Source organism: Oncorhynchus nerka, linkage group LG14 (assembly GCF_034236695.1).
Source record: "Oncorhynchus nerka isolate Pitt River linkage group LG14, Oner_Uvic_2.0, whole genome shotgun sequence".
NCBI lineage: Eukaryota > Metazoa > Chordata > Actinopteri > Salmoniformes > Salmonidae > Oncorhynchus > Oncorhynchus nerka.
The window spans coordinates 18,908,507-18,932,155 of NC_088409.1; the positions used below are offsets into that span (position 1 = coordinate 18,908,507).

Genomic DNA, 23,649 nt, shown 5'->3' on the forward strand with positions numbered 1-23,649 from the left:
CAGTGGGTTAACTGCCTTGTTCAGGGGCAGAATGACAGATACAGGATCTGAACAGCCCTTAGCCGTGTTTATATTGGCCATATACCACAAACCCCGGAGGTACCTTATTGCTATTATAAACTGGTTACCAATGTAATTAGAGAGGTAAAAATAAATGTTTTGTCATACCTGTGTCATAACTGTAGTTATACTGCACTCTGACTGTTCTTTCAATGACAGTCTGACCAGGTGAATCCAGGGGAAAGCTATGATCCCTTATTGATGTCACTTGTTAAATCCACTTCAAATCAGTGTAGATTTTTTAATTTTTAAAATTTATTTTACCTTTATTTAACCAGGCAAGTCAGTTAAGAACAAATTCTTATTTTCAATGACGGCCTAGGAACAGTGGGTTAACTGCCTGTTCAGGGGCAGAACGACAGATTTGTACCTTGTCAGCTCGGGGGTTTGAACTCCTCCCCTAGATGAAGGGGAGGAGATGGGTTAAAGGGGGATTTTTAAACCTTGAGATGATTGAGACATGGATTGTGTGTGTTCCATTCAGAGGGTGAATGGCAGGACAAAATATTGAGTGCCTTTGAACTGATATGGTGTTGCTGCGCTAGGCGCACCTGTTCTTCGTGTTTTGTACAATCAGTGTATATTTTTCACATTGATGCCGTTTATTTTTGTAATCGCCAACGTTATTGTAGGGTTAAGTGGTGACTTGAAATTAAAACAACAAGGGTGACGAATAGGCTATGGGCTATTGCCTAATGTAAATTATAAGATTATGAAACCAGCCATGATGAGTGGCTACACTTGTTGCGGTCATGTGACGAAGCATTAACGGGTCAAATGGAGAGTGAGCGCGCCCTGCATTCTATGTGACGTTAAACTGCTGTACAATCACCTCAGTTTTGGATCCGTGCGTGTCTAGGTTACTCAGCCTAAACCACAACTAGTCTCTGATGTTTTAAGCTATGACTGAATGTTTTGGGAACGACATATATATATATATATATATATACATATTCTACAATTGGGTTAAGTCTTAGAATAAAGAAAAAATGTTACATTTCGTCTTGCAAGATGTCTCAAACAACACGGAGCAAAACACAACAACGCCTGAGGACTGGACTGTTGTAAGTCATTTACAAGTATTGTATTAAGTATTGTGATTATTCATTTGTAGTTGTCCTGTATTTAAACTACTGCAAAGTGTACAGCAATATGTATTTCTTAGTTGTAGCTACATCGTTGCAACATGTGTCTGCAGCATGGTTTTGGGGGGTGGGACCACCCTCTAGCACTGTAGAAAGTGGATGAGATTATTCTCCTCAGTTGACCAGAGTAGTGTTATAGGATAGTGACTGTTTGGGTTTCTAATCAACACCTTTCCCCTGTAAAGGTGTACTTTGCAGTCAGGTGGATCCAGATGACCAGAGTAGTGTTATAGGATAGTGACTGTTTGGGTTTCTAATCAACACCTTTCCCCTGTAAAGGTGTACTTTGTAGTCAGGTGGATCCAGATGACCAGAGTAGTGTTATAGGATAGTGACTGTTTGGGTTTCTAATCAACACCTTTCCCCTGTAAAGGTGTACTTTGTAGTCAGGTGGATCCAGATGACCAGAGTAGTGTTATAGGATAGTGACTGTTTGGGTTTCTAATCAACACCTTTCCCCTGTAAAGGTGTACTTTGTAGTCAGGTGGATCCAGATGACCAGAGTAGTGTTATAGGATAGTGACTGTTTGGGTTTCTAATCAACACCTTTCCCCTGTAAAGGTGTACTTTGTAGTCAGGTGGATCCAGATGACCAGAGTAGTGTTATAGGATAGTGACTGTTTGGGTTTCTAATCAACACCTTTCCCCTGTAAAGGTGTACTTTGTAGTCAGGTGGATCCAGATGACCAGAGTAGTGTTATAGGATAGTGACTGTTTGGGTTTCTAATCAACACCTTTCCCCTGTAAAGGTGTACTTTGCAGTCAGGTGGATCCAGATGACTATGGCAGTACTGAGGTAAGCAGGGTGCAGCATTTACAACCTCTTTGTAATTGTACAATGTGGTGATCACACGGGTCAAATGAGGAGCTCTTCCCAATGTGGTGATCACACGGGTCAAATGAGGAGCTTTTCCCAATGTGGTGATCACACGGGTCAAATGAGGAGCTCTTCCCAATGTGGTGATCACACGGGTCAAATGAGGAGCTCTTCCCAATGTGGTGATCACACGGGTCAAATGAGGAGCTCTTCCCAATGTGGTGATCACACGGGTCAAATGAGGAGCTCTTCCCAATGTGGTGATCACACAGGTCAAATGAGGAGCTCTTCCCAATCTGGTGATTCACACGGGTCAAATGAGGAGCTCTTCCCAATGTGGTGATCACATGGGTCAAATGAGGAGCTCTTCCCAATGTGGTGATCACACGGGTCAAATGAGGAGCTCTTCCCAATGTGGTGATCACACGGGTCAAATGAGGAGCTCTTCCCAATGTGGTGATCACACGGGTCAAATGAGGAGCTCTTCCCAATGTGGTGATCACACGGGTCAAATGAGGAGCTCTTCCCAATCTGGTGATTCACACGGGTCAAATGAGGAGCTCTTCCCAATGTGGTGATCACACGGGTCAAATGAGGAGCTCTTCCCAATGTGGTGATCACACGGGTCAAATGAGGAGCTCTTCCCAATGTGGTGATCACAGGGTCAAATGAGGAGCTCTTCCCAATGTGGTGATCACACGGGTCAAATGAGGAGCTCTTCCCAATGTGGTGATCACACGGGTCAAATGAGGAGCTCTTCCCAATGTGCTTTTTCTTCTTGTTGTTTGCAGCATTGTCGGTTCAGGTTCCATAATTGTTTATGCAACTTTCCAACACCTTATAAGGACACCTGAGGTTAGTTACAAACACTACAGATGATCCCCTCTACAGTTGGTTTTAATTGTTTCCACATTTAAGCCTATATTATACCCTACCTTAGTTGGTAGAAAGGCGCTATATAAATCCAATCGGTTTTTGTTAATAATAACAATATTATTAACCTACCTACAATACCATGACTGCTTTAGACTCCAAAACAATGGCCAATACCACTTCCTCTGCAGATCCAGCCATTGTTCTTACTGAGTGTGACAGACTTGCTGCTGGCAGTCAGCTGGCTGGTAGGAGCAGTACTGTTCACCCAGGACTGTGATAGCCATGCCACCTGCTACAACCTACACATCGTTGAACAGGTATGTACACAGACATATAATACATTCATTTACACTAAGAATTGACTTAATGTTTCACTGAGAAATAGATGTCCAAGGCAGATCTAGATCCGGCCCAAATGAAGTAGAGCAGCAAATCTAGCCCAATTTGACGCCTCTTCAATTCTGTTAGATCGGGACAAAGGAGTCTGGATGTGGCTGACCCATTTCCCTTGTACTTGTGCACTGGAATATTCTGTACCAAAAGGGAACATGATATATAACCCCACAACAAAACCAATGATGGTCCTAGATATCTAATCTTCATGGATATGCAGAAAGGGAACATGATATATAACCCCACAACAAAACCAATGATGGTCCTAGATATCTAATCTTCATGGATACGCAGAAAGGGAACATGATATATAACCCCACAACAAAACCAATGATGGTCCTAGATATCTAATCGTCATGGATACGCAGAAAGGGAACACCATTTCATTGACACGTCATACCACGCTTCTCACCACTAAAATAGAAGTCAATGTTGGTTGACTCATGGTGACCACTGACGGAGAACCCCTGTCTTTTAACAGATCCTGTATATGACCTCGTTCTTCTACACATTGAACTATGTATGGACCCTGTACTCTGGGCTAAATAACAGATTCTACAGTAGCCTTCATGGATACCCAGCCCAAGTAGGTGCTACCTGACACATTATCGTTTTGATGTCTGACACATTTGGTTGTCTGTAATTCCCCATATTCAACTGTTTGGTTAAAGTCTGGCCTCTGTTTTGTTGAAGTGCGCCACCAAACTGAGAAGTTTCAGCAAGATTGCTGCAGTCCTGTCATGGTGAGCATGGACTATTTCACAGAAAGAGTATTTCATTTACATGTATTTATTTAACCTTATTTAACCAGGCAAGTCAGTTAAGAACAAATTCTTATTTACAATGATGGCCTAGTATATGCTTGACCTATTTAAAGTTCAGTAGATGCCATTATACATCCAATAGAGGGAGTATGCTACATGTCCTGTCCCCGTTTCTCCTCCCAGTGTACTCCCCGTGCTGCTGATGCTGCCAGTGTTTGTAACAGGAAACATGGACCACTGTTACACAAACTTCAGCCAGCCTTACAAGTAGGTCTGTAGCATGCATCAAAGTAGGAATATTATCATGGAGAGAGTTTATTTTGGGATAGAGATAATTGTGTGTCAATAAGGTTTGCAGTTTTAGTAAGGCAATCAGAATTCATATCAAGCACTTCCATGCTAAATGTTTGGTCAATTAATATGATTTAATCGTCATTTTTAATGTGTTTTTTTATTATACATCTCTTGTTGATTTGAGGTGCATAACGGTTTGACTAAAGTCCCTCTCCCTGCATATTAGGTGCCTTCTAATGCACACGGAGGCACTCTTCATGTCCACTGACTTGAGCAAGATGGAGGTGGACTCAGCTTGCCGCCTGGGACACATGTACAGTATTGCTGTCTTCCTGGCAGTGTTCCTCCTCACCTTTGTTGGCATTGTGGTGAGTCAGCCTATCCCATGGTTACCAGCTTATATTTATTTTATTCAAACGTATCTTGGCTTCACACGTCTTTTGTCTACACCAGGTGCTCATGGGAAAAGCCCGCACTGTTTACAGACGTTGTGTGAGTTCTAGCGGTTTCCTTGGCGACAGGCAGTGGGCGTCGCTTCGTGTTCTGGACCGACACATGCTCCTCTACCCCTCTGTCTTCTTCTTCTGTTGGGGCCCAGGTAACTACAGTACTGTTCACCCAGCTCAGAATCCTAGGCCCCCCCCGGCTTGCTAAATGATTTGTAGCAGCTGAAAATCACATTCTCCTTTTTGATATATTGCCTTATTTACCTTTTCATTTCAGCAGTGTTCCTGGCAGCCATGATTCTGTACAACCCCAAATCAGTGGAGGGAGTTGTGGGCGTCATTCTCTACATCTTACAGGTAAAACTGCCAGCTGCTCTGAAACCTACATCCAAGACGTGTGCAACCTCAGTCCATGGCTTAACTTCTACTTCCTCATCCCAGGCCTTCACCTCATCCTCTCAAGGCCTTCTGAACTGTGTGGTGTACGGCTGGACACAGACACACTTCCGCTCAGCTAGCAAAGATGCTCTAAGGGACATGGACACTCAGACGCCACTTCTGAGATCTCAGAAGAAAGGCTATAAAACTCTATGGTCAACACCATCCCCCAAACCAGATGATATAGAAGGATCTGGTATTCTACCGACACCACATTAACTTACTATGGTGGTTGTGACACTGGCAAAAGAAATGAAACAAAGCCTTTTGTGCCAGACTGGGAGTGACGGTTTGGTTTTGAATCTTGGGGACAGTACCTTGGGAAGCACCTGTTATACCAATGAAGCAAGAACACCCTCGGCTGTACACAAGGGACAGCAGGGTCCAACCAGACAGAGGCTGAACTGCTGAGGCGTAGAAAAGGGAAGAACCAGGGAATTTACAAGGAGAGGAAGAGCAGCTCTGAAACAGGATCTGAGAGCTCTGTACTTTCATAGGAATCAGAGTCACTCCCTCCCTCACTTGTTCTGACTGCATCGCTCGTGCAAACATTGTCTCTACATTAGTGTTTAGAATTTCCCACAGTAGTTGGGGACAGCCGAGGATATTTGTGAAAGGCTTTGTAACTGACTGGCATGTCTTTGATTTAGAGGGGCCCTGATTGAGCCCAACCGTGTGGAAACAGTGAGCCGCCTGTCACTTTTCATCTTGATGGAACAAAGGCCCTCCATTCACAGAGATGCTGCTTGACGTACAAGTTTGGCCCGTGGTGTTGTGTGATGGTCGTAGATACGCAAGTGTGTGCAATGTTTAGTTTTCGCCCTGCATGGGCTTGGTCACAGAAATGTGACTGTAGGTTTATGCTCACTCCTTGAGTTCAATTCTAAACTTTTATCAAAGGGGACAATTATTGCCTTGCATGAGGCATGAGAACAGGATAAATACATCACCACAACATACAATTTCTTTTTTTCTGAGATGCAAATGAAACTGAATGAAAAGAACGTGAATTTCCGGGCTGTCAATGCATTGGACTTTATTTCTGTTTAACTCAATCCATCAATATGAAATGGCCATTGCAGCTCAAATATAGTAACTGCTGCAGCCTCATCAAAACAATCAAATATTGTTTCACTCCCACATCCGACCAGCTGCATCATGGCAGTTATCAAAGATGAGGCTGTAGTCGGTGCCTCCAGCTTTGACGAAATCAGAGACCGTCTTACTCCCTTTAAAGTTTTTGGTTTCAACTTTCTGCAAAAAGTGTTAAAAAACAATGTTTTAATCTGAACGACTGTGTATTTGCCATTACAGAGTCATTTCAATAAAAGATGCTTATGAAAGAAAGCTGATTGAATACTTGCCTTCCAGTCTCGACCCATGTGGCGTGCAGCCACCACTACAGTCTGAGAGCTGATGCCAAATCCATCCCCTTTATGGACAAGCCACTGGGAGCCATCAGCCAAAGTCACTCTGTGGATCAACAACGAAGGATTAGACATAGCGGGTAGTTTAGGCCATTTCTAAATTAATAAACATGTTGCTAGATATGCAGTAACATACAACTGACTTTTGTGGGTTTATTTTATAAATATCATACGCATTTCATAGATAATATGATGTTACTCACCTGACTCCTGAGTGGCTGAGAACCCCCACCTGAAAGGACATGCCTTCAAGGGGTCTCCTCATTCTGTCTGCTTCATACACCTTGGAGTTGTACAGCTTCCTCAGGTCAGACATTTTAGATATGTCATAATTGTAGGATCCTCCACCACCTATGAGAAACGTTATAATAACACATGAACAACATAACAATAACACCATAATACTGTATTCATAGATATTTCTACAAAATAGTTGTTGAAACTTACCACCACTGAAAGAGGATTCCACATTTACAAGCAAAAGGGCCAGAAGAGCTGGCAGGATGAATGTGGTCCTGATGGAGAACATGGCAGGATCCTTTTCCCAAGGATGTTGTTGTGGATACCTAATACACTTTCTGCAGTGAGATACATTTACCTTTTTATAAACCCCAAGTTGAGACACTCCTCCCTTATTTGTTATTGCAGCACATTCTCTTCAAATAGAAAGTAGTCTGGCACACAACAGTTGATTGCAAAATAGTTGTAGCACTTTCTTTTATATAGATATTTCTTTTTTTTACAAATATGCACATTTAAAGGTTATACTCTCAAACCGATTATTCATCATCTTTGAAAGACTGATAACATAAACTTGAATTTGCCTAGACATAGCCAAGATGTTGTTTTCTCCAGGACACAGGCAATGTTTGGAAAGACAATCAATTATTTATTTGACTGCTGTAAAGGGTTAACTTCTGCCTTGGAACACAGTTTAAAGTTCATTCCTGGGCTTTAGCAAACCAGGAAATTCCCAGAGTGACAACATGACAGAGCAGTACCAGAGAGCAGTACCAGAGAGCAATACCACAGCACAGAGCAGTTACCAAGAGTGCAAATACAGTTACTGCCAGTATCCTGCTGCAATACAGGATACTCCCATGTTGGGAAACAGGGGGAACGGCCAACATTTGTTTTTCCATCAGGAGACCACTTCTATGAGTTGCACTGCAATCAATCTACTAAAAATCCATAAAGAAAGCAGCTATTGTAATTTACCACACAACTTTAGTCAGCACCACATTGTATGTAGAACTTGTCTGGACGTGAACATGACTTCAGATGTGAATGATGCTGTGGCAGTCCAAGTAAAGGAAGGTCCTTTGACTTCCATCTGCCAGTGGAACCAGAGGCAGTTCAATGAATATTGTAACTTTTCCAGCGTATTGTCACTCACTGTAGAGGGAAATACAGTCACAGCCCGGTGACCATGACCCGATGCGATGGTGGCATATGTCTCTGTTGGGCACTGGGGACATCTGGACTTCTCAGAAGGCTGGAACAGCTGGCACTCATTCCCCCGATGGCTGGCATGTAGGCGTGGTGAAGAATTGGCAGCTGCAAGGACCGTCTTCGTTGGATGCTGCAAAGGAAAACAAGTGTGTAGGATGTTTCATTTCAAAATATATATAGTAGATATTTCTATAAAAAATAGTTAAATATACACTGAGTGTACAAAACATTAGGAACATCTTCTTAATATTGAGTTTGCCCTCAGAACACCATCAATCGTCAGGACATGAACTCTACAAGGTGTCAGAAGTGGTCCACAGGGATCCTGGCCCATATTGACTCCAATGCTTCCCACAATTATTTCAAGTTGGCTGGATGTCCTTTGGGTGGTGAACCATTTAACAATATAATAAAGGATCGTAGTTTTCACATGGATTCACCTGGTTAGTCTATGTCATGGAAAGAGCACATGTTCATAATGTTTTGTATACTCAGTGTATATATAGAAAGTATAGAAAATATTTGTATTACATAATGTATCTTTTAGTATCAGAGTAATATATTTTCCTGTACTGTTCAGGTGAGTTGATGTCATCAAAGAGTTCCCTGTTCATCCTGGGCACATCCTCAGAGCACACCTGGGCTCTCAGTCTCACTTCATGGCCCTGTGGACTGGGAGGACTCAGCTCTTCCTCTAGTACTTGCATGGCAACATCCTCCAACTGGTCACCAATCTGCAAAGACCATTTCTATGTTCATTCCCAAAGTTCCACCATCTGAAATGGCATTAATGATTATTAGCTCCACAACAGATGGGTGTTCAACCTACAACGGTTAAAGTTCTGTGAATTGTTTAGACTCAAGACAAGGGGTCAGAACTCACCTCTGTGATTCTCCTCCGGAGCTGCTGGTTTTCAGTCCGCAGGCTTTCAAGAGATCTGCCCTGATTGAGACTGCTAGAGGAACTGGACGTCTCCGAATCCTCCTTGTGAAGATCACATTGTAACCAGCTAGTTGGATCCACTTGGTTGGGATTGTCTCGGATTTTTACAAGCTAGGATACAAGACAGAAGCATTCAATTATATTTTTCAAGACGAGTGTTTACATCCAACATCATCTAGCATATACACCAATTTGTAAACAATATACATTGAGAAATGCAAGTAAAACGAGAACATTGAGATAAATTAGATATTTGAACATGAGAGCTCAACATGTATACAAGAGGAGGTTTCAGAGATGAGGCAGGTGACACCTTGGGCAGGAACACCAGACACAGAGTGCAGGTACAGCAGGAGATCACCACCAAAGCCATGATGAAGAGCTGCACATTAGGGTTATACTGGGTCAGGAAGCACCCTGATGCTCCAATGATAGACATGACGGTCACGTGGTACATGCTCAGCCTTGTGTACTTGCTGTCATCGAGGAGATGGATATGTGCATGCCTTGTTCTCAAGGCCAGGAAACATCCAAGAAACTAAAGAAAATATGGAAAACCATCAACTAGATTATCAAGTTTGTTTGAAAAGGATCCTGGGTGTTGAACATGGTTCTGGCAATTTCTCTCACCATTAGAAGCCCTTTGTAGCCATATACAATGGCGAGCCATTTAGTCAGGTTTGTACTTTCACAGTGCTCCAGGAAGTGCCTTGTATTAACATCTTCACCACCAGGAGCAGTCTGAAACACCACAAAAAGGAAAGACTACTTTAATATTTTTGATCTCCCTCCGAGGTTCACATTTACTACGACTCTACCACTTGGTCGACTCCAGACCAGAGCCATTCACTACCACCACACGGTCGACTCCAGAACTGAGCCATTCACTACCACCGCACGGTCGACTCCAGACCAGAGCCATTCACTACCACCGCACGGTCGACTCCAGACCAGAGCCATTCACTACCACCGCACGGTCGACTCCAGACCAGAGCCATTCACTACCACCGCACGGTCGACTCCAGACCAGAGCCATTCACTACCACCGCACGGTCGACTCCAGACCAGAGCCATTCACTACCACCGCACGGTCGACTCCAGACCAGAGCCATTCACTACCACCGCACGGTCGACTCCAGACCAGAGTAATTCACTACCACCACACGGTCGACTCCAGACCAGAGCCATTCACTACCACCGCACGGTCGACTCCAGACCAGAGCCATTCACTACCACCGCACGGTCGACTCCAGACCAGAGCCATTCACTACCACCGCACGGTCGACTCCAGACCAGAGCCATTCACTACCACCGCACGGTCGACTCCAGACCAGAGTAATTCACTACCACCACACGGTCGACTCCAGACCAGAGCAATTCACTACCACCGCACTGTCGACTCCAGACCAGAGCCATTCACTACCACCACACGCTCGACTCCAGACCAGAGTAATTCACTACCACCACATGTCGACTCCAGACCAGAGTAATTCACTACCACCACATGGTCGACTCCAGACCAGAGTCATTCACTACCATCACACGGTCGACTCCAGACCAGAGTAATTCACTACCACCACACGGTCGACTCCAGACCAGAGTAATTCACTACCACCACACGGTCAACTCCAGACCAGAGCCATTCACTACCACCACACGGTCGACTCCAGACCAGAGCCATTCACTACCACCACACGGTCGACTCCAGACCAGAGCCATTCACTACCACCACACGGTCGACTCCAGACCAGAGCCATTCACTACCACCACACGGTCGACTCCAGACCAGAGTAATTCACATAAACAAGGTAATCAAAAAGACAGTTAAAATTGAAAGGCTAACTTCAACAACGTCTGCATCCCCTACACGACAAAAGATAAGAGAGCAAGACCAAAGTTAAAATAGAAAATGTAACTGAAGTGTTACCTCTTGGCTGAACTCTTCCACTGTTCGTCTGAGTGGATCCACCATCTGCCAGCAGGTTAACAGACACAGATCGATTAGCAGCATTCCCCCGACAATTATCCATAGTTGGTAATCCTTAATAATCTGAAGAAAGAACAGAGAGGGAGAGGATGAGTATTAAATATTAGACAGTAGAGATGGTGATTAAGAGGCCTGTACTTTTTGAGTTTCTTTAACTTGATCTTTTGAACTTTGAGTTTACCTTTTCAATTATCTCCTTATTTTTGACAATTGTCCAGACCCTCCAAGTTTTCGCAAACAATGCCCCAAAGGTTGTGGTGTATCCTACAGAAAGAATATATGTGCGAATCTGTGACAAGAGGAAAACAAATGAAACAATGTGCATCCCTTGAAACAAGGGGTTCCTTCCTTATCACTGAAATGCTTAGACGTTTAAACTCATGTGTCCTCACAGGGCAAAGCATAACAAACACTTTGTCAGTCACAAGGGATCCATCCAGCCCACAGAGGAAGACGGAGGTACAGGCCAGCATCGTACCCAGGATAATGAGGTAGTTCATGGACGGACTGGACTTCTTCATGACCCTATGGGAAAAACTAAATATTGAGATCAACAGGCAGCCTTGTCTGAGCAGAGCATGTGAGTAAGTAAACTGGATAACAACGAAAGAGAGAACAACCTTGTGTTTCGATGAAAGCTACCTCAAAAAGTATCTAGTTCAATAACAAGCCAATACAAGATGCTTGGAATAATGATCATACCAATGGTTGTGATGCTTGATGTGGAAGAAGAGGAAGAAGAGTGCCATGAGCATGGCCAGGCCAGTGGTGGATAACAAGATTATGTAGAGGGGAACACTGACATCCCACCGCTGGGAGTGTGCCCGGTCTTTAGGCGGCTGCATGCCTATGAAAGGCACAAAAAAGTAGAATGCAAAGACTTACAAAAACAAACATTTTTTGTGTGCTTGAGGTGTTATCATCAGATGTCTTAATGCCTTGTCCTAATAGTGTGGCCACCTACCTTGAAACTTGATTAAGTGGTTGAGTTCTAATTCTTCTGCTTCAGCATTATATTGGCCTATCTTAACCTCCCGGCCCTCTGTGGAAACACATGCAGTTGATAAATATTTCACAAAGAATGTTCTCTAAATTCGTGGAAATACACATATGTAATGTTTACCTTGAAATTGGCTTAATTTAATAGTTCCCATGCGTTCTCCATTTCTAAACATAACTTGACCCTAAAAAAAAGAAGAGGAAAAGAAACTCAATTTGACAAGAATATTTGTAAAGCACATCTTATCTTTATTCTTTTGGAGCAACGATGCATCTAAAATGGAACGTTAACACAACAGTCATGCTAACTTACAGTTACACCCTCAAAGCAAATCTCCTTCATGGAATCCAGGACCATTTGTCCAATCTCCTTGCTGCTGACTGTGAAGTTCCGGTGGATGTCATATCTCTCTCTGTGACGAACAGACTCAATGACCCTGGTCAATGCTTTCACCATCACCCAAACTCCATCATAGGCAAACCCATGGAACTTGCTGGCAACCAACCCTCTCTGCAGCAGCTCTCTGTTGTAAGTCTCGTCATACTCTTCTGGGGTCTAAACAGAAACACAAAGGTGTTTGTTTGACTTCTCTTAATGGTCTTGCATTACCGTTGCTACACTGCAAATACACTGTTTGAAGTTTTCAACATTACGTCAATTTTTTTAGTTATAAACACAAGTTATCCATTGGAGAGAGCATGGTACAGTATCGACAGAATATGCTGTCCCTTGCTGAAAACCTCAGTACCTACCCTTCCTGAGATGCCTTTTATCTGTCTGTTACTGAGGTGTGTGAAGTCCACAGTGATGTAGCCTTCCATTGCAGTCAGCAGGTTGTTTGAAGCACAGTTGGAGGAGTCGGCCTCCTCCCACCAGCTCCCCTGGTAACCGCCAGGGAGGATCCACTGATACCTCCCGCCAAACATGTTCAGGCTGTAAGCCTAGAAGACAAAGGTTATATGGTAATTACAAACACAAATGGTTATCATAACATTAATTCAAAAGTAATTGTATGATGAATGCGCTGTTAAACTGCTATTAATAATTGTCTCAAACAAGTGCTAATCATTAATGATGGCATTGTGTTGCATCGCATCATATTTTAATGTAGGTTTTCTGGTTATGTACTCACACAGCAAAATACTTTGGAGGCTGAATTCTCGTCAAACATCCCAATAATGATCGTTACATCCATATCCTGTCGAAAGGGACATGATACAAAACAGATTGACACGCTGAGGATGCATCTGCAATTTTCTGAAATAATGCAATTCAGTGACAAATTCTAACTTTGTAAGTAAAGATGATTTGGGCATATTACTCACCTTCAATTTCTTTACATTGACACATGGGTCAGTGGACAGGCTTTCAGTTACAGCAACCATAACATCAGCCTTACTCAGTTGTTTAGTCAGATCTCTCCTTATCTTTCAAAGACAGGACAATATAGACTTTACAATTCATACATAAGACAGCATAGTTGTCAGCAGTCTTAATCAATAGGTTAATGCCGGATACCCTTGTATCCCTACTTGTAAATGGCGATAACAGCTACATTGTACACCAAACAGGCATGTGACAGAAAGCGTTACCACGGTCAGTGGTACCTCTGAGATCCTCTGTACATCCTGGGTCAGCGTCCCTACACGTCTCCACTTGTAGTTCTGTAGGATCTTCACAACAGCCTGATTGACTGTGTTGTCCGAGGTGACCATTCGGAAGAAGTTGGGATATTTTTTCTCATCATCTAAAACAGGCGTTGTTGCAGCGAAAGACAGCTGAAATATTGAATGCGCAATAACGTTAGGCTTGAAGAGCACTAAATCATTATTTGAAGTACTACCAATTGTGTTATTTGCATGTATGTCACCTATTAAATAACATGCTCTATTGTAAAATGGTTGCTCAGTGCCTACAATACAGTGTGATGTAAAATGGTTGCTCAGTGCCTACAATACAGTGTGATGTAAAATGGTTGCTCAGTGCCTACAATACAGTGTGATGTAAAATGGTTGCTCAGTGCCTACAATACAGTGTGATGTAAAATGGTTGCTCAGTGCCTACAATACAGTGTGATGTAAAATGGTTGCTCAGTGCCTACAATACAGTGTGATGTAAAATGGTTGCTCAGTGCCTACAATACAGTGCGATGTAAAATGGTTGCTCAGTGCCTACAATACAGTGTGATGTAAAATGGTTGCTCAGTGCCTACAATACAGTGTGATGTAAAATGGTTGCTCAGTGCCTACAATACAGTGTGATGTAAAATGGTTGCTCAGTGCCTACAATACAGTGTGTAAAATGTAAAATGGTTGCTCAGTGCCTACAATACAGTGTGATGTAAAATGGTTGCTCAGTGCCTACAATACAGTGTGATGTAAAATGGTTGCTCAGTGCCTACAATACAGTGTGATGTAAAATGGTTGCTCAGTGCCTACAATACAGTGTGATGTAAAATGGTTGCTCAGTGCCTACAATACAGTGTGATGTAAAATGGTTGCTCAGTGCCTACAATACAGTGTGATGTAAAATGGTTGCTCAGTGCCTACAATACAGTGTGATGTAAAATGGTTGCTCAGTGCCTACAATACAGTGTGATGTAAAATGGTTGCTCAGTGCCTACAATACAGTGTGATGTAGTGTGATGTAAAATGGTTGCTCAGTGCCTACAATACAGTGCGATGTAAAATGGTTGCTCAGTGCCTACAATACAGTGTGATGTAAAATGGTTGCTCAGTGCCTACAATACAGTGCGATGTAAAATGGTTGCTCAGTGCCTACAATACAGTGTGATGTAAAATGGTTGCTCAGTGCCTACAATACAGTGTGATGTAAAATGGTTGCTCAGTGCCTACAATACAGTGTGATGTAAAATGGTTGCTCAGTGCCTACAATACAGTGTGATGTAAAATGGTTGCTCAGTGCATACAATACAGTGTGATGTAAAATGGTTGCTCAGTGCCTACAATACAGTGTGATGTAAAATGGTTGCTCAGTGCCTACAATACAGTGTGATGTAAAATGGTTGCTCAGTGCCTACAATACAGTGTGATGTAAAATGGTTGCTCAGTGCCTACAATACAGTGTGATGTAAAATGGTTGCTCAGTGCCTACAATACAGTGTGACGTAAAATTGTTGCTCAGTGCCTACAATACAGTGTGATGTAAAATGGTTGCTCAGTGCATACAATACAGTGTGATGTAAAATGGTTGCTCAGTGCCTACAATACAGTGTGATGTAAAATGGTTGCTCAGTGCCTACAATACAGTGTGATGTAAAATGGTTGCTCAGTGCCTACAATACAGTGTGATGTAAAATGGTTGCTCAGTGCCTACAATACAGTGTAATGTAAAATGGTTGCTCAGTGCCTACAATACAGTGTGACGTAAAATGGTTGCTCAGTGCTTACAATACAGTGTGATGTAAAATGGTTGCTCAGTGCATACAATACAGTGTGATGTAAAATGGTTGCTCAGTGCCTACAATACAGTAAAAAAGATACCTGTACAAGGTTCCACCCCTGTAGTGATTCAGCAATGACGGATGTGACTGATGGACACACACCTCCAAAGATCATTAAGTATTTTGGCCCAAAGCATATGGCATCAAAGTAGGCTTTAAGTCCTTTGGCAATATTACACTAAAAGACAAAGAGAAAACAAAGAGTGAACTGTCTCACTCCATTATGATTCCAAATGCACTGAACAGCTTACATGTCCTTTTTTGCATTCAAATACACTACTTTTAACCTTGTTCTCCACATAAAGAATGTACACCCCACTAACAGAGGCTTGTTGGTCCAAAAACTCCAGTCCACTAACACACCAGCAAACGTTACCTCTGAATCTATGACGTGAAAATTGATCTCATAGTTTCTTAGAGGAGTCTGCTGCCTGCTCAGGTCGTCTAGAGCGAGCTGGACAGCCGGCAACACGGACGCCGTAAGGTTTCCCCGCCCTGGGTTGTCTGTCAGTGGCATGATCCACAACACTGGCAGAGAGTGGCGAACCTGGGACAGAGAAGGAACAACGACCAGCCATGAGAGAACCAGGATCTGTCCTGAGCTTGCCCGTCCACCACCACTCATCCTTTCTCCCTGTCACTTCCCAGTCTCCACTCCCTGGTGCATTTCTCCTCCTGACTAGCACACCTCCTGTAATGGAGTCAGGTCCTAGTTAAGACCCCTTAATCCTCGTCTGTTCCAGCCAGGCCATTCCACACACCGCAGCTGCTCCCTCAAGAGAATCCACTGAAGAGGATAAAGGGATAAGGTGCTGGCAGTGACTGACGAGGTTACCTACATCTGTCACTCTGATCCCACTGCACACATTCACTGATTGCTATGCTCTGGTTTTATTCTAGAAGGAACTTTTAATATAACTTCTCAATATTTTGACATTTACAATGTAGGTTATTCCCCTGTGGATTATGAAAAAATGTAGCTCCACAATCAGACGTATATAGGTTAAAGAAATGGTCTGTGATTGACAGCTGATGTTTTTAAAGGGAAAGAATACCTTTATGTTCAAGACCGCTCAAACCTTCAAACTCTGGCATCATTACATTATCACCACAAGGTGACAGTGTTGTTCAACTTCTCAAAAGAGCTCAAGCAGAACGTTCAATTAACTCCTTTATCCAGCAATAACATTCATTCATTTGAAAGTGTTATTGTTCTGCATGTAGTTGCAGAACAAGCTATAATACATTTTCTATAAAAAAATAAAACATCAAAATGACCAGTGCAATTATGTACAGGCTACACTTTATTTACTTATAAATGAGACAAAATATTGAACTTAAATATAAGAGCACAAAAAAAAAGTCTGAAAATTCTCAGGCTTGACCTATGAACTTAGGCACTCGCTCACATCCTCTCTCCCAGAAAGTGAGTCATAACACAATAACGGAAAAGTTGGAAAGGTTGATATTTTGTGCACTCATCGGCCGATGGGGGACTGTCTTGTGATTTATAACAGGTTGGTCCAAAGGCCTCTTCCACACACAGAACACATCTCATTCCTGCCCTGCCAGCGCCCCCTTACCACGACTCTGGCCTTTTCCTGGCTCTCTGGATCGATCAGTCTGTCTGACAGGGCCTCCTGGTCCCTTACCCCTGCCACCACCACCTCCCCTCTTCCTCCTACCCCCATGTCTCTGTCCACCAGCCACCCCTGCATCCTCCTTGGCAGCCTGTGCCCACAGGGCATCAAAGTTCCCTGGAGCCTGGTATCCAGGCAGGCTGGCATCCAGGGGGTCTCTGGAGAGCAGTACCCAGATAGCAGGTATGTTCCTACTGACGGTGAGGCTGTCCAGGCCTGCCGCAGGCTCCAGGGGTTCCCACACCTCCAGGACAGTGCTGAAGAGCAGCCTGGTCTGCTGGTGCAAGCCTTTCACACGGCGCTTCAGGATCTCCACACACGTGATGGCCTTGGAGACCCCCTTCCCCATCCCAGTGAATACTATCTGCCGGCTAGGCATCTTTTCCAGTGCCTGGGAGCATGGTGCTTCCTGGACCTCGGTGGTGCTACCCCCTTCTTCGCTCTTAGGCTGCCCCCCCTCGCCTTCCAGCGCTCTGGGCTTGACCTCCATGCGGCTCAGGGCGTAGCGCATGAGGTTGCGGATCTTGCTGCCATCCTTCACTCTAACCTCATTGGTGTCGCTGGAGAGGCCAGGGAATGGGCAGGGGCAGGGCTGTTCCACCGTTCGCGCCTTACTGTAGTTCTCCATGTCACCTGTACCTTATCTTTGTAGACAGAGACACACGTACAGAATATTTGATCAACACGGTATTAGAACTAGCGTACAGTAGCCTCAGACTTTTACATAATAATCTTGCTGCCATATCCCTTAATTCTCTAGCTAAATACTCTGTCTGTAGTTGGCCAAGTACCTCACTAATCAAATACAACCACTGACGGTTTCGTTGAGATTCAATGGCCACATGCGCGCCGTGTTAACATTTTAGAGCAACGACAATGAGAAATAGTATGTGGTTGTATTTGATTACCGTTTTATATTAAAAAAAGGTATGGATTTCAGCAAACAAAAAAGGCACACAACAGAGGACAAATATAGGTACACGATAAGGGTTTAATAATTTTAAAAATGTGAAGTATCGACTACATAGCGAATCGAAGGAGACGGAGTTTCATTTAAAAAACGTCGCTCAACTCCGTAGAGTTGATGTAGCCTACTTGGCAAACTCTGGCTGTGACTAGCTACTGTTAGGTAGCCATGAATAGACATATGCTATCTAATTCAGATTAACTTTGTTATAAAACTCACGTATTTACAAAAACCCAGTCTTAAGCATCGGGTGTGTTCTGATCAGCCCGGTTAACACAGTCAAATAAACAGTTTATTACTTACCCGAAAACATAGGACATCCGTATGTCGCAAAGGGCTCTGATCGTATGACGTTCGCCGCTGCTGCAAAAAGCATTAAAGAGCCCCGGTACATTCTGGGAGTTGTAGTAGATATATGTATGCAATCCTTTACTTTTTAAAACATGACTGACTGGAAATAACAACAGTGTTTCTAAAACCATACTAAACCACCTTTGACATAACCACATTAGTAGGCTGGACGTGTTTGAAGTAAAATAATAAGTTGTCTCAGAGAAAATATATGTTTTAGTGGTTTGCTAGAGCAATTTCCTCAGGTTATCTATATTGCAGCAGGTTTCGTTGGCAAATGATTATAAGGGACACTTGCCAAAGATGCCATAAGTGATTATGTGTGCCAGACACACCGTTTGTGTTCCTCAGCTAAAGCGTCATTAGGCTACGTCACATTGTTAGGGTTCGTTTTCGAATGTAGGTTACCAATTAGGGATTTTGTGTTGCAGATATGTGGTAGGGGAGTAGGGGCACGAGGGAACACACTTAATGTGTTGTGAAATATTTTGTGAATGTATTGTAATGATTTTAAAATTGTATAACTGCCTTGATATTTCTGGACCCCAGGAAGACGGGGCTGTAGTGGAGCAGGTTGAGAACTTCAAGTTCCTTGGCATCCACATCACCAACAAACTAACATGGTCCAAGCACACCAAGACAGTCGTGAAGAGGGCACGACAAAACCTATTCCCCCTCAGGACACTGAAAATATTTGGCATGTGTCCTCAAATCCTCAAAAGGTACAGCTGCACCATCGAGAGTATCTTGACGGGTTGCATCACTGCCTGGTATGGCAACTGCTCGGTTACCTACCGCAAGGCACTACAGAGGGTAGTGCGTACGGCCAGGTACATCACCGGGCCAAGCTTCCTGCCATCCAGGACCTCTATACCAGGCGGTGTCAAAGGAAGGACCTAAAAATTGTCAAAGACTCCAGCCACCCTAGTCATAGACTGTTCTCTCTGCTATCGCATGGAAAGTGGTACCGGAGCGCCAAGTCTTGGTCCAAGAGGCTTCTAAACAGCTTCTACCCCCAAGCCATAAGACTCCTGAACGTCTAATCAAATGGCTACCCAGACTATCTGCATTGCCCCCCCCCCGTCTTTTACGCTGCTGCTGTAACAGTATAGCTTCCGTCCCTCTCCTCGCCTCAAACCAGAGACCCTCTGCACACATCAACAACTGACATCCACGACGCATCGTTACCCATCGCTACACAAAAGCTACGGGAAACAACTACTTCAAGGTCTCCGAGTGAGTGACGTCACCAATTGAAATGCTATTAGCGCGCACCCCGCTAACTAGCTAGCCATTTCACACCGGTTACACTGCTACTCTGTTATTATCTATGCATAGTCACTTCAATAATTCTCCCTACATGTACATGTTACCTGAATTACCTTGACTAACAGGTGCCCCCGCACATTGACTCTGTACTCTACACATTGACTTGCTATTGTTATTTTACTGCTGCTCTTTAATTATTTGTTACTTTAATTTCTTACTTTTTTAGGTATTTTTCTTAACTGCATTGTTGGTTAAGGACTTGTAAGTAAGCATTTCACTGTAAGGTCTACACCTGTTGTATTCGGTGCATGTGACAAATACAATTTGATTTGATTTGAAGAGTAGCTGCTGCCAAATTAGGGGTCTTTTACCAAATAGGGCTATCTTCTGTATGTCACCCCTACCTTGTCACAACACAACTGATTGGCTCAAACACATTAAGAAGGAAAGAAATTCCACAAATGAACTTTTAAGAAGGCACACCTGTTAATTGAAATGCATTCCAGGTGACGACCTCGTGAAGCTGTTTGAGAGAATGCCAAGAGTGTGCAAAGCTGTCTTCAAGGCAACGGGTGGCTACTTTGAAGAATCTAAAATATATTTTGATATGTTTAACACTTTTTGGTTACTACATGACTCCATATGTGTTAGTTCATAGTTTTGATGTTTCACTTTAACTATACAATGTAGAAAATAATAAAAATAAGGAAAAACCCTTGAATGAGTAGGTGTTCTAAAACTTTTGACCAGTAGTGTTCTCAAATTTATATTCCTATAGAAATCGTGTATGAAAGTAATACAAAAAAATGGTGTAATCTGAGCCTGATTAGAATTTGTTTTTACAGAAAAGCAGGTTGTTTTTGTTTAGTATTTTTTGTTGTTGATAGTTTGTATGATATTTTATTTATTCCCCCCCTCCCTCCTTATTATCCTCCCGCACAGTAGATGGCAGAATGCACATCCGAATGTTGCGAACGACATTATACCATAGATTAAAAAGGTTGCCTGGCGCCGAACTGTGCATGTGCAGGCCATTAAAGGCACTCCTTCGATATATATATATATATATTAACAACAAATCAATACAAAAAGTACATGGGGAACACAAGTACATATAAAGAATATACAAAGGACATTTGGGCTAGGGGCGGGGCTAGGGGGTACAATATCACATTACACAAGGACATTAAGGGACATACACACATTTTTAATTGTCTTAAAATATAGTTCAATTTCTTTTTGCAAGGTCATGAAATGTGGTGTTTTGTTTGTCATTTTTTTCTTTATTATTTTGGTTAGGTCAGGGTGTGACGAGGGTGGTATGTGTGTTTTTGTCTTGTCTAGGGTTTTTGTAATTCTATGGGGTTTTGGTATATGTAGGTCTATGGTGGCCTGAATTGGTTCCCAATCAGAGACAGCTGTTTATCGTTGTCTCTGATCAGGGATCCTATTTAGGTTGCCATTTACCATTTTGGTTTGGTGGGTTATTGTCTATGTGTAGTTGCATGTCAGCACTCGTGTGATATAGCGGTGTGGTCTTTCGTCCATTAAAAGAAGATGTACGCTTATCACGCTGTGCCTTGGTCTCCTCACTATGACGAATGTGACAATAATAGTGTAAAATCTTCATAAATGTGTTAAATGATAAATCTGCTGATGTCTTGCCACAGATTCCTTACATGAATACAATGCCAAAAAAAGATGCAACACTGTTTGGGTGGCCATTACAAAAGGTACAATTTGAATGTGTTATTTTTTAACCTCTTCAAATAGTGGTTGGCATAAACTTCCATAATTCTGTTAATAAGTAGGTATGTGTGTGGTAACATCCAAACTTTTTTCCAACAGACATCAATAAAACCATTCCTATAAGGCATGACATCCTGTTGAAACAAGGCTCTTATAGCTCTGTTGTTGAATGGAATAAAATACAAATATTTCTTACTGATGAGTCAACGGGTTAGTTGTAGGTATGTTCTGAGGGTCAGGTCTTGACACTTTCCTGAATAATAAAGCAACACCTGAGGGAATGGCATCTAAAGCAATTGTAAAGTCTTTAGGTGTTACAGGGATCTTGTAAAGTGATAAGAATTCCTTATAATTAAGTAAAAGCCCCTCTGCATTTACAAGTTGGCTCACAAATAAGATATTATTTCGGAACCATTATTCTAAAAACAAAAGAAGTATTTTTATACAGTATGTCCCAATATATTATATGTCTGGAGAAAAATTATGCTTGAAGGAAGGACCTCGACAAGAAAACCTGCCGATGAAAAGCAGAGAATTTCACTGGAACTTTGTCAATATTATAATTGCAAAACAACATGAAGTTAAGGCCACCACAAGTACAGAAGACATTTTTTGTATTTAAAAAAAATGTGTCCTTTATTTAACTAGGCAAGTCATAGTTAAATTCTTATTTACAATGACGACCTACCGGGGAACAGTGGGTTAACTGCCTTGTTCAGGGGGCAGAATGACAGATTTTTGCCTTGTCAGCTCGGGGATTCAATCCAGCAACCTTTCGGTTACTGGTCCAACTCTCTAACCACTAGGATTTACGAATAAAGTTCCACATAGTAGTGGGTCACTTCTTGAAAGCGTTGTTTACTAATGGGGAATGCAGTCAGAGGCTATAAAGCTGCTGCAGATGACAGTCCTCCCCCCTCTATAAAGGTGCTGCAGATGACAGTCCTCCCCCCTCTATAAAGGTGCTGCAGATGACAGTCCTCCCCCCTCTATAAAGGTGGTGCAGATGACAGTCCTCCCCCCTCTATAAAGGTGGTGCAGATGACAGTCCTCCCCCCTCTATAAAGGTGCTGCAGATGACAGTCCTCCCCCCTCTATAAAGGTGGTGCAGATGACAGTCCTCCCCCCTCTATAAAGGTGGTGCAGATGACAGTCCTCCCCCCTCTATAAAGGTGGTGCAGATGACAGTCCTCCCCCCTCTATAAAGGTGGTGCAGATGACAGTCCTCCCCCCTCTATAAAGGTGCTGCAGATGACAGTCCTCCCACCTCTATAAAGGTGCTGCAGATGGCAGTCCTCCCAGTTCTCTCTCTGCTGAAGCCATGAGTGCATGTTTCAGTGCAGAACAGGTCGTATATCTGATTTTTTCAGATGTCCAGGAGGAACAAGAGAACAATGATTTAGAAGAGGAGGAGGTATCTGAAGAAGAATACAACCCAGAGCACGATGCATCGTCTTCAGATGAAGAAGAAATCCCCCAAGCTGAAAGAGAGACATTTTGTCAAATAACAGCAAAATAACATGGTCCTTGTCACCATATGACAACCAGGGCAGGATGACAGCACAAAATGTCATAAGGATGACCTCATTGCCCACAATACATGCAGTTGCCCAGGACATCGCCTCAACATTCTACATGTTCATTACACCAGCCATTGAAAAATCATCCTGGAGATGACAAATTTGGAGGATTTCCATAAATATGGAGACAACTGGAAAAGGATGGATGAGATTGACCTGCGTACCTACATAGGGCTGCTAATCTTGTGTATAGGTCCCGAGGCGAGGCTACATGTAGTCTCTGGGATGCAGAGAGTGGAGGGTGATTTTCCATGCCACGATGCCACTGAAAGTCTTTCACACTTTCTCAAGAATGCTACAATTTGATAACCGTGAGTCAAGACCTGCAAGACGTGTGAGAGACAAACTGGCGGCCATAAGAGAGGTCTGGGAGAAGTGAATGGAGTCATAAGAGAGGTCTGGGAGAAGTGGGTGGAGTGTCTGCCATACCTCTACAACCCTGGGCCTGAAGTAACAGTGGATAAGCAACTGGTTCCATTCAGATGTACATTTTTATTCTCATATCTGTAATGTAAGTGATTTTCACTGTTAATTTTATTATGTATTGCTATAATATCATTGATTTATGTGATTGTTTTCAGTGACACT

The 23,649-nt window shown here is 42.9% G+C and overlaps 4 protein-coding genes across 7 annotated transcripts; 1 reads left to right on the top strand and 3 right to left on the bottom strand.

Moving 5' to 3' along the window:
• Positions 1 to 333: 333 nt before the first annotated feature.
• Positions 334 to 6,580, top strand: tmem116 (transmembrane protein 116). Of its 2 annotated transcripts, none has more exons than XM_065027667.1 (11): positions 334 to 1,124; positions 1,955 to 2,001; positions 2,814 to 2,877; positions 3,087 to 3,215; positions 3,773 to 3,877; positions 3,985 to 4,034; positions 4,239 to 4,322; positions 4,576 to 4,717; positions 4,803 to 4,947; positions 5,076 to 5,152; positions 5,237 to 6,580. In XM_065027667.1, the coding sequence occupies exons 1-11, from the start codon at positions 1,050 to 1,052 to the stop codon at positions 5,450 to 5,452; spliced, it is 1,134 nt and encodes a 377-aa protein (XP_064883739.1). In that variant the 5' UTR covers positions 334 to 1,049; the 3' UTR covers positions 5,453 to 6,580. The 2 variants fall into 2 exon arrangements, with proteins under 2 accessions (XP_064883739.1, XP_064883738.1); XM_065027666.1 differs by having other exon boundaries at positions 338 to 1,124; positions 5,073 to 5,152.
• LOC135575163 (uncharacterized) lies at positions 6,253 to 7,257 on the bottom strand. The gene is made up of 4 exons (XM_065027670.1): positions 7,108 to 7,257; positions 6,864 to 7,011; positions 6,598 to 6,706; positions 6,253 to 6,487 (listed from the first exon to the last, which is right to left on the bottom strand). Exons 1-4 carry the CDS (start codon positions 7,187 to 7,189, stop codon positions 6,365 to 6,367), a joined length of 462 nt encoding a protein of 153 aa, XP_064883742.1. The 5' UTR covers positions 7,190 to 7,257; the 3' UTR covers positions 6,253 to 6,364.
• A 91-nt stretch (positions 7,258 to 7,348) lies between these two features.
• LOC115118521 (gamma-aminobutyric acid type B receptor subunit 2-like) lies at positions 7,349 to 16,686 on the bottom strand. Of its 2 annotated transcripts, XM_065027663.1 has the most exons (18): positions 15,882 to 16,686; positions 15,546 to 15,683; positions 13,650 to 13,820; positions 13,368 to 13,469; positions 13,175 to 13,240; positions 12,795 to 12,983; positions 12,355 to 12,597; positions 12,166 to 12,226; positions 12,007 to 12,084; positions 11,745 to 11,889; positions 11,435 to 11,567; positions 11,224 to 11,331; positions 10,983 to 11,105; positions 9,686 to 9,796; positions 9,369 to 9,593; positions 8,996 to 9,166; positions 8,686 to 8,846; positions 7,349 to 8,242 (listed from the first exon to the last, which is right to left on the bottom strand). In XM_065027663.1, exons 1-18 carry the CDS (start codon positions 16,128 to 16,130, stop codon positions 8,074 to 8,076), a joined length of 2,643 nt encoding a protein of 880 aa, XP_064883735.1. In that variant the 5' UTR covers positions 16,131 to 16,686; the 3' UTR covers positions 7,349 to 8,073. The 2 variants fall into 2 exon arrangements, with proteins under 2 accessions (XP_064883735.1, XP_064883736.1); XM_065027664.1 differs by lacking the exon at positions 7,349 to 8,242 and having other exon boundaries at positions 8,772 to 8,888.
• Positions 16,687 to 16,791: 105 nt separating this feature from the next.
• On the bottom strand, positions 16,792 to 18,521 carry rpp25l (ribonuclease P/MRP 25 subunit-like). Of its 2 annotated transcripts, none has more exons than XM_065027668.1 (2): positions 18,416 to 18,521; positions 16,792 to 17,789 (listed from the first exon to the last, which is right to left on the bottom strand). In XM_065027668.1, the coding sequence occupies exon 2, from the start codon at positions 17,771 to 17,773 to the stop codon at positions 17,060 to 17,062; it is 714 nt and encodes a 237-aa protein (XP_064883740.1). In that variant the 5' UTR covers positions 17,774 to 17,789; positions 18,416 to 18,521; the 3' UTR covers positions 16,792 to 17,059. The 2 variants fall into 2 exon arrangements, with proteins under 2 accessions (XP_064883740.1, XP_064883741.1); XM_065027669.1 differs by lacking the exon at positions 18,416 to 18,521 and adding an exon at positions 18,332 to 18,410.
• Between the last annotated feature and the right edge of the window lie 5,128 nt (positions 18,522 to 23,649).